Genomic DNA, 12,813 nt, shown 5'->3' with positions numbered 1-12,813 from the left:
CACTAGGGGTGGGTACCGGTACAGAAAATTCAGGTCCAGGTCCGGTTCAGGTCCAAAGGATTAGGTCCAGGTCCGGACCTGAACCTGATGCAGTATGACTCATACCAATGGTCCATTTTACTACAAAGAAATCTGTTTGGTGAAGTATTAGACTCACACTGGCGCTTTAAAATTATACAACGCTAACTGCACCGGTACGATTGGCTGTAAAACTTGGTAGAAATTATTATAGACTCTACTCTACTTCACTCTTGTTATTTTCTTCCATCTACAAGCGCTAAAACGTGTGAATGCCTGATAAAATAATCTGTTAATTTTGTAATCGGTCCAACATTCGGTCCACCTAATTTTTTCAGGTCCGGTTTTTCTGGACCGGCCCAATACGAAAAACCGGTTTTGTACCGGTACGCTGTACCGATACCCAGCCCTAGTTGCCACCATTATCAAGCCAATTTTTTGCCCTTAGGCCATGTTGATTTGATTATAATGACACCCGCACGCGCATCCATTTTCGACTGGCTGGGGTTAATGACTCCTCCCCCAGGTTAATGACCCCCTCCCCAACTCTAAGTGTAAGGATTTTAGTCAGGCTAAATTTTCAACTGTTTCCAAAGGCCGGAAGACCTATATACACCTTGTAGAAGAACTAGTATAATGTAAATCGCATAAGAGCAGATGCAAAATGAGCCGTAGATTTCAAAACAAAAATATTGGAAAACATAAACCAATGTTATATAATAGAATGTCACAGCCAATTCCAAGGTCAAAGTAGAAAGACGCAAAGAAAGAAAGAAACAGAAAAATCTGTTGTTTGGCATACCATATTCTTTATGTTATGTCATCGTTCAACCATCACATTTTTGAACACTTTTATTCAATAATGAAGGCAACTGTTTTGGCCTTGCAAAAAACGCTTGCATCAGTTTGGGGTTTCCCAGATCACAGAGGATGTCATCCATATAATGAAATCAACATTGCCTTTCTTAGTCAATGGCACACTAAGAAACAATAGTAAAATGATTCATACACAAGGACAGAATGTTTTAGACAACATCAATGTTTTTTTTTACATTCAATCCTACCACAGCTGACTCCCAACACCTCCCTACAAAAATACATTTGTACATAACTTGATTTCATGGAATGAACCTACACACACCTCTGTAATATCACATCGTAAAAGATGTTTTGCAAAAGTAGCAATTTATTTCCTACTGTCCTCATGGTCACTTATCATAAATTTATGGAGCCCAGTGGCTTTCATTTCCCCCCATTCGTAACAAAAAAAGTCAACAAATTAAGATTCTCATTTATATGTATCATCATCAACTGAATATGATAATACAATAAACACAAAAGGTTTCAAAGTTAAATTTCATCAGTCATATCTTTGTTATCACTTTATCAATTGTATGGTATTGATATTAACAATAACTTAACAATGATATATTGGTTATAGATACTACATCTAAATGTAAAACTGAAACATCAGTGCTGACTATGCCAGTACATTGTATGTCACAAACGTTCCCCAGCCAGCAGTGTCTGACATTGGCAGGGGAATGTCAACACTTATTTTTGCCTCAAAATATTCCACAAAAGTGCTACAATATCAAAGGAGGTACCATTTTCATGAGAAATGTTTCAGTGATGTTGGTTATCATTAAGATAACATGGACAAACAAAAAAACATGGTTAAAGAAAATTCACTTTTTTTCAATCTAGGCCATGTTGATTTCATTACAAGGTTATGGCTAACGTCCTCTGTGAAACCCAAATATGATGCAAGAGTGTGAATAAAAAATTGGCCAAAAAGTTGCCTTCATTACGAAATCTAAGTGATTGAACCAATCATTAAAACACACAAAGTATGGTACAAAGAATACATGTACAAAACATGTAGCAGAGTTTTCTTTTTTGTTCTTTCAAATGTTCTTCTTTGACTTTGGAACTTACTTTGGCATTCAATGACATTAGTATCCGTTTTCTCATACATTTTGTATTTCTTTTTCAATTTACAGGATATACTGTATGTTCCCATTTCCCAGCTGCTGCGGGGTGTCCAGACTACTGCAGCCGCAGTACATAGGGGACTACTTTACAGCTGCTTTCTACCATTCACAGTATGATCAAAAATTTTTGGGGATGGATGAAAATTAATGCACGTGCGGATGTCATCCATAATAATTAATCAAATCAACATGGCCATACTCAAGGACATCAATGTGTGCGGCCTTACGAGTGTGAACCTGCTGCAAAGAGCCGTGGTGTGAAGACTAGCAGACTGCTGCCTACCCCTGTCAGGCACCCACGCAGCAGTACATTCAAAAACTGGATGTTACCTACTACTCCTACTCACAGAAGCAGACCTGATGCTCATAAATAAAAATGATTAATCAAGATTTTTGTGTTGAGTGTAATTTGGAAGGGTAAGGTCCCATGTTTGTGTTTAAGAATCAGGCATTAAACCTCTCCACGTTAAGGAATCTACCATACATTACACTCATCAATAAGTGTAGGGGGTCTGCCCCAGAGTGCGAGAGGCCATTACCAGCCAGATAGGCTTTGTCAATAAATGACTACCTTACCAATGTGTTCCAACATGCAAATATATGACCTCCTCTGGTCAGTAGTGACCACGGAAAAATTCTAATGACAGGCAAATGATATGAAAACCCTTTATAAACTGTATATGTTAGAAAGTAAACAAGAGAAATACAGTATGATATATGACAACACCTAACCCACAGCCAGCATGCTAGAAGAGTCAGACTTAAAATTTGCATATCTGTCTAATGTCAGGATTACATGTAATTTATGCAAATCAAACTCAAATTCACCTGGTACTAGTAACTTCCAGGTCTAACCATCCAGTATGGCAGACAATAGCACAACTGAAAATCATTTGTTTTCCCTACTATATAAACTACAGTAGCTCTTTCTCTACAATATTCTAAAAATCTGAGAATAGAGTTCCCAAAAGCCAATAGCACATACATTGTAGTTAGTATCAAAGACCATCAATACCCAAAATGTGGTTCTTTTTTTTACATAAGGCAAACATTTTTGAGTCTTCAGGAAGTAACTGACAATAAACCGGATAGTAAGTGTGTGTGTGCATGTATGTGTATTGTCCATGACATTCACCGGAACTATATAATCTAATCTTGATAAAAAGCTGAACCTCGTGACATAAAGAAATGGAAATTGTTACCAACTATGAACACACAGACTTGGGTTGTAAAGGTACATAGCCTGAATGGAACTGTAAATTTTGAAACATTTAGGGTTACCAGTTTTCACAAGGATCTCCCTACCATGAAATCACCACATTGTAACCAATACAAACTGTGAATTCTTATTCCCTACCACAAAATCAAGTCCCTTCCAACGTAAAATTAATCTACAGTACATTTGATCTTTTTCCTTTTTCAAATCAGAAAAAAAAATGACAGGAGATCCCGATAACCAAGAGTTCCATTGCTGTGGACTAGCAACAGTAAAATCCAAGCAGTTTTAACAAGGGTAAAGACAGTATACAAGGACTGAACTGTGCCCAACTGAAAAACAAAGCCCTTATATACTGTCTTTGTCCTTGATAGATCTGCTTGGAGATTAGTTAGAGACTAGTCCTGGTCCCAGATCTCTGGTAAGACAGGTTGTTTCTTGATGATGGCTTTACAGTCAGTGTTCAGACAGCTCTCCACCATGAGGCCCACCTGCCGCACTTCCGTCAGCTTGCCCATGAGCCGTGCGAACATCAGCGGTTGGTCGGGGTAAGCCACCTTACAGTACGCCTGCAGACAGTCCAGGTACTGTGCCTGCGACTTCTCCAGGTCGGAAACGTTCATGATTCTTGGGCGATCTGGAAGATTACACAAAAAACACATGGAATATTAGTATACACTAGAATCACATTTTCTCAAGATACTAGAAGTGTACATTGTCAATTAATCCGCTTGTTTCAAGATCGTGATCAACTTTCAAAGGAGTAATGTCTAAAAAATTAAGTACTCAAGTAACAAACTGTCTCAGACCATGTCTGAACATCTTTTACAATGAATGACTGAATCCAGCAGAGCTGGTGGAGATGTTTTCTTTACAAACCTGGTGACAGCACCACCACAGTAAGGAGGAGGTACATGGTGACTGGGTCCAGGTTCAACCTCCAGATGCCTTCAAACCACCTCTGAAATGTTGTCATGGATTCTGCTGTGTACACTGTGGGGACAAAAGTTTGTACATTTACATCACTCTGCCCAGAGACTGTCATTTCAGGACTTAGTCCACTCTTGAGTTTCTGTCTTCCATGACATGTCTTTGTCTCTTAGGAAATCAGCTTAATCAATGGAAACCAAACTTTGACCATAACATAATCCCCTATCAGGATATGCATGGAATGTACCCTACTCTAGCTCCAGTCTGCTCCTCTGCCTCCCCATAGAACAACAAGGAACCTGTTACCTGTTATGTTGACCCTGTAAATACAACATTACCATTGAAATGTTTGGCTCTTTTATCATCAATTTGTTCACATATGGAATATTTCTCAGAAGTAGTGCAATGGGAATAGGACTTACAAATGCCTGTTCCTTCCCGTTACTATGACATTACAGAGGGCCATGTGGATCCAAGCATATTGAGATGCCAATTTGCTACTGGTGAAGACTATCTGAAAGAGCAGCAATTAAAGACACAACTTGAAGCTAGAACAAGACAAATACCAGATGTTGATATGTACTTCTGTCTACCATTTTACTTTAAAACAAAGTGAAAAATGTCACTCACTGGTAGACAGTAGCCCTTGTAGGTCCTGAAGTCCCAACCCAGACTCTCTGAAGACCAGACACACCCTTATCAAAAAGTACTCAAAAATGGACCCCTGGAACAAATGATAAATGTTATTCCTCTATCAACACACTTGTGAAGTCTTTTTTTCTCCAAGAATCATCTAGTTTTTCTTCACCAAGTCCTACAACAACTGATACGACATTTTAGATGCAGTTTCTATGTTACAAAATCTGCCATTTTTTCCAGTTGCAGTACTAGAATACAAGACAAAGCTACACATACACACAGTCTGTTGTCAGTTTCAAAACCACAGGTGAACTAACTTGATAGCTGTAACCTGATGTACGTTTTACCACAACAAACTTTTCTGGGTTGTAGTGCTTAAAATGTGCTTTAAATGCAGACAAACTTTGCAACTCGAAAAAGTAAAATAAAAAAAACATGCCTTTACAACAGCGACCTGGTCCTCAACAGCAAGGTCATTGAACCCTCGAAGTGTTTTGATGAAGGCAATGACCTTCCCCACCCCGTCATTCATATGCCGTACTTGGACCATCTGTTTTTCCTCCAACGTCTTGCAAGCCTGGGTTTCCTACATTTGCAAAAAAAAACCCAATACAATTCTGTAAGATAAAAAGGTATGAAGATCAGTGCTTTGCCTAGCATTCTGCACTTGATGAGGAGTTTCATATCTGATAAAAGTTGAAAACACAAAATAACTTGTTACACACTGCTGGTACAGTAGAATACAGTTAATTGCACAGCGGATTAATGCATACTTCTGTTAACTTAACGGAATCCCCAAATTCCAAACAGGTACAGTCCAGCTGGATAATTTCGCATTATTGCACCAGCTGGATAATTGCATGAAATACACTGGCAAATAGGGTGTGCAATTAAACAGCTTCTACTGTTTATGTCATACCTACCTGCCATATTCTCAGCATGTTGCGACGTCCTTCCTCCACAGTTTTTTCCTTGAATGCCAGAATTTCTGAAAGGATTGCCTGAAAACATATTTCTCATCATTAATTATTGATAAAGCACACCATGACATGTTTTGCATATCAGTGCTATACATCCATTTTTTCTTACATACAAATATGTCACATAACTAGAAAGGCCGACATTTGCTTGGGTGCAAATACAGCATATTTCAGCCATACCCATTCCCACGCAACATTGGACTGTTCCAAGTCACTCCTGCGCAAAAATGCAATATTTTAACTGTAAGTTATCTCCAAAAGAGAACTAATATTGTGAATTGACTCCAGGTCAAAACAGAGCTTGCCCAATATGCCCCGGGCCCATATGGAAGAATATAATCTTCCACAGGAGCGCCTATGCATAACTGATTGGTTCTTAGAATTGCGGCAGCTCCTATTTTTCCGAGAGTGAAAAAAACGCATCTTCCATTAAGAAGATTTTCATCATGAAATTACATGAAGCCATTCAACAATTTCCATTTCGATAACTAGGTCTAAGTACCGTCATAATCTCCTTGTGATGTGGGTACATTTATTATTGCAGTTAACTTTTTTTTAAGCAAGTAGGGCATATGTTTTAATAATTGTCAAGCAGGTGCAGGTACTGTGTAGTAGGAGTGTTTTTTTTTTTTAAACTAAAAACTTCAATCTTCTTCTTGTTTTGTATGAGCCATTGCATAAACGGAGACGTCTCGAATTTTTACAAGAATTTTACCACTCTGTCGCTTCATTTCTTTTCTGAAAAATCCCAGGACCAACAAGTTAATTTGATTTGGCTTTATCTATATATTTCATTTTCCTTCGAATTCTTTGTTAAGTATATGCCCCTGCATACCACTGTTAAATTGTTTTACTTTGTATGCAATCCGCTGAGCCATCGGACGTAATCTTGTCTGAGTGTTATAATTTCCTGCTCGTAGCGTGCGAGACCTGGAGGATACGTGTTTCTACCTTGTTCGGGGGTTTCTTTTCGGAGGTCAGTTGTGATACTCTGGTACTGAGAGTGTTTTATTGGGCTCAAACTCTGGCAGTTTAAAGTTACTTACAAATTGAATGTACAAAGTTTACGTCAAAAAAGAACAACAACAATACTAGAAGTACCTACATTTGTTCGGGAAAAATACATCCATTCTCGCCACTGTCAAACTTACGTATCAAAACTAAACTCAAACTGTCCAATTTTCCCTGTCCAAATCTGCCGAAAATGATTGATAGTGCCGTGCGGAATGTTGGTAAAGTCATCGACACTAACGTTCAATGCACACGTACCGTCCGCTACCCCTCAAATGACCCTGTCTGAACTCCAAATCCTCGCAAACTACAATTTCAAACCGGGCACAGGGTACCATATGGCCACTGTAAGGCTGTAATATGCATCTGTTTGTGTATATACGGGATTGCAAGGCCCCGCTTATGAATATTAACTAGCATTCGCCTTTCTCGTCGCTGATTGGCTGGCGTCCATAAAGTAATTAACTCTCGCTCTCCCCAGACCGCTGGCACCTGGCACGTGTGGGCTCTGGGGTCACTGGAGTTCACGGGAGAAGACCGAAAGAAAACCAATTTTCCCTCAGAAAAGTGCAGAAATTAATTATTTGAAATTGGTTTATGCCAAAAAATTTACTTGGATCATTTTAACAACTATCTAATGCCTATCTACACCAAATTTAAGGTCATTCCATTGTAATTCAAGGGAACAGGGTGCCACAATATACCGTTTTGGTAAAAACATGACCTTTAAACTTCAATAAAATCATTTTAGAGGCAGATATGAAAAAAATATGAAAAACACACCTCGGTATTGACCCACTCTACCCTTGTGCCAAATTTCAGGTCATTAGGTCATGGAACGACGGAGATGAATCGCTTTGAAGATTTGACAGGAGAAAGAAAGAAAGAAAGAAACATTACGAATACAATATATTTCACCATACCATATATGGTATGGCTGAAATATAATAATCTTTCACTGAGTACTTTATCATTTTATCCAAAGTCATCAAAATAAGTGACCAAATTGTAAGGCTCTTGAATGCATTTGAAAAAGCCAAACTTGTACGTAAACAAACATGTTGTACCTACAACCAAATACGATGATGAACTACAACCAACTACTTTGATATCCAACATACATTGAATACACATTACCACATTGGCTGACTTGTAAAGTTGTATTGATAGCAATATCTATCATGACATGAATATGCAAAAGGCTATGCTCCTGAGGTTTTGCAAAAACAGAATTCTAGAAATTTAAAGTAATTACCAGATTTTGTGAAGAAAGGTGCTGTATAAAAGCAGGCCCTTTGTCCCGTCTAGCCACAAGGGCTGCTTTATCATCATCCTCTTTCCCTGCTGTGCTACCGCTGGCAACATCAGTTATTCCTGAGCATGAGTCACTCCCCTGGACAGGTGACGCCCTGCAGGTTAGTGATTTGGTCAGTTCTACATTCTGATTGGCTGTAGCAGGCAAAAGTCCTTCAGCTGACGTGGAGGGCTTTGATGCAGCAGCATCCGCGCAAGAAAGAGAGATACTCAAGGATGGACTGCGGTCAGACGTGCTGTCCGTACAATGGGGTACGTCAGTGATGTTGTCTTTGATTGGTTGGGACAGGATCTCGGGGTCGTGGGCCAACAGAGATATAAATGACATCATGTCTCTGCCAGCCTTGGCCGCAAAGGCGTGAAAGGCTTGTTTGGTCATGGGCGGGCCTGTCGGCATGCTTGAGGATGTTACCTCCCTGGCAGGCAGAGATATTTTCTCAGTCTTTATCTCTCTTTGTTCTATGGAAGGTAGAGTAACGGAGGATGATGACACATCCTGGAGCTGGGGACAGCTAGGGCTAGAGTCAGGACACACCGGTAACCTTGGTGATGGCTCTTCAGCACTCTCATTTGTTGGTGGCACTTCTGGTTGGTCTTGATCGGCAGACGCCTCGGTAGTACTAGTACTAGCAGTAGCACTAGCAGTGGTCTTTGCTGGATGAGTGTTTTCGTTGATTTTCCGCCACATTGCTTTCGACCTGCGCTGGGCCTGGGAGAGCAAACCTGTAAAACAAAGAAAGCCGAATGGCACTACTCTCCACAGTTTTATACAGTAAAAATGTGTTCCATCAAATATATACATACATACCCGCATATGGTAATAAATCATAAATGTGGGAACACATACTGATAGACACCTCTGTTCAAGGAGGTGACAAAGGGAGGGGGAAATATTTGATAACAATGGTATAATGTTCTACATCTATTCACACAAGGAAGGGTCTTACAGTCAGGTCTCATGCCAGCAGCCTTACAGGACCGGAGGCGACACTCGGGACATCTCCTCCTGGTGTACAGGTCCATACTGCACTGGTTCCCCCATCTGCAGACCTTCACATGGCCTCGGGTCACACTTCGGCGGAAAAACCCTGCAGTAAGTGTGGTGTTGGGAAAGGGAGGGGGGACATACTAGTAAGAAGATCTTGGTTGAGAAGATCTTATGGGTATTTGTAGTGGCAAAAGCAATCTAGGGGAACACAAAGCAAAAAGCTGGTCTTCCCGGTATAGCTTTCATTTTCTCTGATAGTTTCCTGTTTTCTGATAATAGCCATCCTTTATAGTAAGGCCTAGGAAAAAATGTTGTGTTTCCTGTGAAGCTTACTTTCTCCTAAGTCGAGCTAGGGACTTTAAATAGTCTAATCCAGAACTTTTGTACCCTAAGTCAATAACCTTAACCACCTAAGTCCTTGCCACCAATAGGTTTTTGTGCAGCAGTCTTCAGCTATCATAAAACTTGTTGTACCGGTATGTACTACATGTTGTATGTAATACATGATGTAGGTACTGTTTTGCTGTGGACTCCACTCACCCTTGCAGCCCTCACAGCTGAAGACTCCGTAGTGGAACCCTGATGCTTTTTCTCCGCATACCAAACAGTCGTTACCGGCTACGGCAGACATGGCCGACGTCACGACTTCCTGTGCGGACCCTGCATCATCATCATCCTCTTCCTCAAAAACTGCGGCGATGGACACCCTCTTACTCATGGTGGTGCATGAACAACTTTTATTTCTGAAAGAAATACAAATTCAGTGTTTGACATACATCTAATCAACAAATGTTCCTCCTACATTGCACCTTTAACCTCTTTACTGTTGCATAAACTCGTCACTAAGACAAATATGTACCAAAAAGCTATCTCAGAAGGGAGAACCTTAAGTTCAATCAAACATGCAAGCTGGATAGAGTCATGCATCAGAAAAGTCCATTGTGGGCTCATAGTCCATTTTATTTCAATTTAATTTTTTTCTACAATATAAGTCAAACTTATATAGATCTACTAGTAAGTTAATGGTGACATTTGTGTTCTAATACACTGTAGAGACCACTTATTTGGAAAGTCAATTTTCCTATTTACCCAGCTTTGTCGATTATCAGGCGTTAGCTCAAACAAACTTTTACGGGGGTGGGGGTGCTGGCTTGTTCCAGATACCACAAACAAATGACATACTGTAATTCACTTTGTCTTCTCGGTACCAAACTTTCACGGTCTGAGAAAATTCAACTTGTTCTCGGAACTAAATGTTCACTGTGGTGGCAGGTGGGCATTAAAAAGTCTCATGTATTATTTGTTATCAGTAATGATAAGGTCACGTTACAGTCATCACCGTGAAAACTGTGAACATAAAAGTACATTGAAAAAATCAGGAATTACAGTAGCCTGACTAAGGCCCAATCTACACACAGTTTTTACCGATATCTGTGGAGATGTCGGGAGGGATCTAGAACGTAGGGGGCCGGACACCCATGGCGCTTGCAGTCATAAACATATAGCGCGATTTTCCAAATGGCGTTATATGCTAATGAGCCTTCCCGAAGTCGGGAAGTATCTACACGCACACGAAGCTGTCGGGGACCCCTGCTAAGCTATCGGTAAGGTATCGTACCAATGGTCCGGACCTTTCGGGAGAAATTTTCCCGATATCGTAATGGCGATTCCACTCATTCTGAGAAATTCTTACAAGTCCTAGTGTAATTTGTTACATACCTTATCCACCAAATCTATGAATTAAACTCCACCATACTTTTTATTACATTCACCGGCAACTTAATCCTTTATCAGTAAGTTACATTGTGCTGAACAAATGTACTTGTAGCATTTATATGTGTGCGAATTTCTGACGTTTTTTTGGTGTAAAAGAATGATGCAGTGCACTAAAGATCTATCATTGCATTGATAGTATCGGCTTGAAGGAAAGAAAATTAACACTGCTGGTACATGTTAAGCTACTGAGAAAGCGAGCTACAGATGCAAACTATTTAAACTTGATGCATTCCACTAGAAAGCGCGGCTGCAGCAGAGACTTACCATTTGCTGGGGATATGTCATATGATAGCCTGAATACCAGACCCCAACGTCAAAAATTTCTAAATGTCTATCAATAGATATTTTTGACATCAGGCTGGGGTGTGGTAACCTAATCTCCAAACAGATCTTACTGTAAAGGTAAACTTTTCCGTGAACCTTGATGCTAATTTGTAACAGTGGGGTCAAGCCCCATCAAACTGGCCAAGCCAATGGGTCCGACCTTTTGGCGTAGTGGTTAACGGCATTGGGTTTATAAGCTGGTGGCCTGGATTCGGTGCTGGTTCGAATTCCAGGAGCCAGGTGACCATTTCTACTCACCATTTGTGTTTCAAATTCTTCAGAACGTAACGTTAATTTATGTGGACACAAAAGTGTCTTTGTGGAAGCTGACTGAATCTTTTAATAGTCGACTCAATATAACTATATAACTTTGCCAATCAAATACACCATAGAATATAGTAACGTTAGATGAAACAAGGAGGTTGAAGAGGAACCTCCTTGGATGCAAAAATTATCAGTCCGACTGCGCCAATATGTAGTATTTGTACACAACACAGTAAATTGTACACAACACATTTTGCAGACACCATCTTTGATTGCTGACCAGGGACTGACTTACTTATTTCCTCAAATTCCTTCGCAAAATATGATGCCAAAAGCGTCCATTTCGTGTAAAAGATAACAAGATATAATCTAAGACGCAAACATACCGTCTCTAGTCGTCCCTTGTATGTTGCGTTGTGGTCAACTTGTGGCCCTCCCCCACCCACGGTTTGCCACGGTAACGTTTGTAACCACACTGCACCGATTCCACAACACATTACAGTGGAAGGTGTACTTATATACGTTACCTACCACACATCACGCAATGCTGATTCACACCACAGTCTTACGGTCAGACTTTGAGCAAATGTTGACAGAGGTGGATTTCACGGTCTTCTCATACACGGCGTGTGTTTACCAAGAAAATGGACGTATGGACGCCATATCCATAATCTTTTTTTTTTAGCAAAATCCAGCCAGCAACTGAACGCAAATCTGGGCACGCTTTGAGCAGATACAATTGAGGTAAGAGTATTTGTAAAAAAAGAATGTAATCAACCTACGTCGATTGAGGCAGATGCTATTTTCTGGTCAGGAATTTACCTCCTGTGCCACCGCAAGGTCATTGCCCTCTAGTACCGGAGTTTGTCTAACCCCTGATGGTCAGCTGATGGGTGACGTCATCAGTCGTCAGGGGGCGGTCAGAGGTCTCATCTCCAAGCAGATGTTAGCAAAAAAATAATAACACGAACCGACTTCCCCGCCCACTTTTGGAGAATGGTACGATTTTCGCTAAAGATAACTTAATATGTTTGAAAATTCTTCTGATATCAAATACTGGCAGAAAAAAAATATTCACCATAACGGACCCGTTATAATTCCTAGAAAGCTCATTTTCTGCTAGGAAGAGATGCTTTGTGTAGTGTAGATCTAGTGTAGAGTAATAGCATAGAATAAAGTAAACTAAAGTATAGGGATCTAGAGTTTAGTATAGTGGGAGGGTCTGCATGGGGGGATCCACACAATTCTTAAGTAACCTTTGAAGCTCTTCAAGCATTCTGCAGGATCACCTTTTCACATGTAACGTTAGCGGCAGAACTTTTGCGTCAAAGCTGAGAGATGTGGGGCCGGTGACAATTA

At 40.2% G+C, this 12,813-nt stretch overlaps 1 protein-coding gene across 1 annotated transcript; it reads right to left on the bottom strand.

Moving 5' to 3' along the window:
* Positions 1-2,664: 2,664 nt before the first annotated feature.
* Positions 2,665-12,388, bottom strand: LOC118413381 (oxysterols receptor LXR-alpha-like). The gene is made up of 9 exons (XM_035816742.1): positions 12,237-12,388; positions 9,631-9,833; positions 9,050-9,190; positions 8,044-8,825; positions 5,721-5,798; positions 5,237-5,383; positions 4,789-4,882; positions 4,108-4,221; positions 2,665-3,865 (listed from the first exon to the last, which is right to left on the bottom strand). The coding sequence occupies exons 2-9, from the start codon at positions 9,806-9,808 to the stop codon at positions 3,627-3,629; spliced, it is 1,773 nt and encodes a 590-aa protein (XP_035672635.1). The 5' UTR covers positions 9,809-9,833; positions 12,237-12,388; the 3' UTR covers positions 2,665-3,626.
* Positions 12,389-12,813: the final 425 nt, after the last annotated feature.

This window comes from Branchiostoma floridae, chromosome 4 (genome assembly GCF_000003815.2).
Source record: "Branchiostoma floridae strain S238N-H82 chromosome 4, Bfl_VNyyK, whole genome shotgun sequence".
Classification (NCBI taxonomy): Eukaryota; Metazoa; Chordata; class Leptocardii; order Amphioxiformes; family Branchiostomatidae; genus Branchiostoma; species Branchiostoma floridae.
Note: the sequence above shows the minus strand (reverse complement) of the source record. Positions and strands in the feature narration are given on the sequence as shown.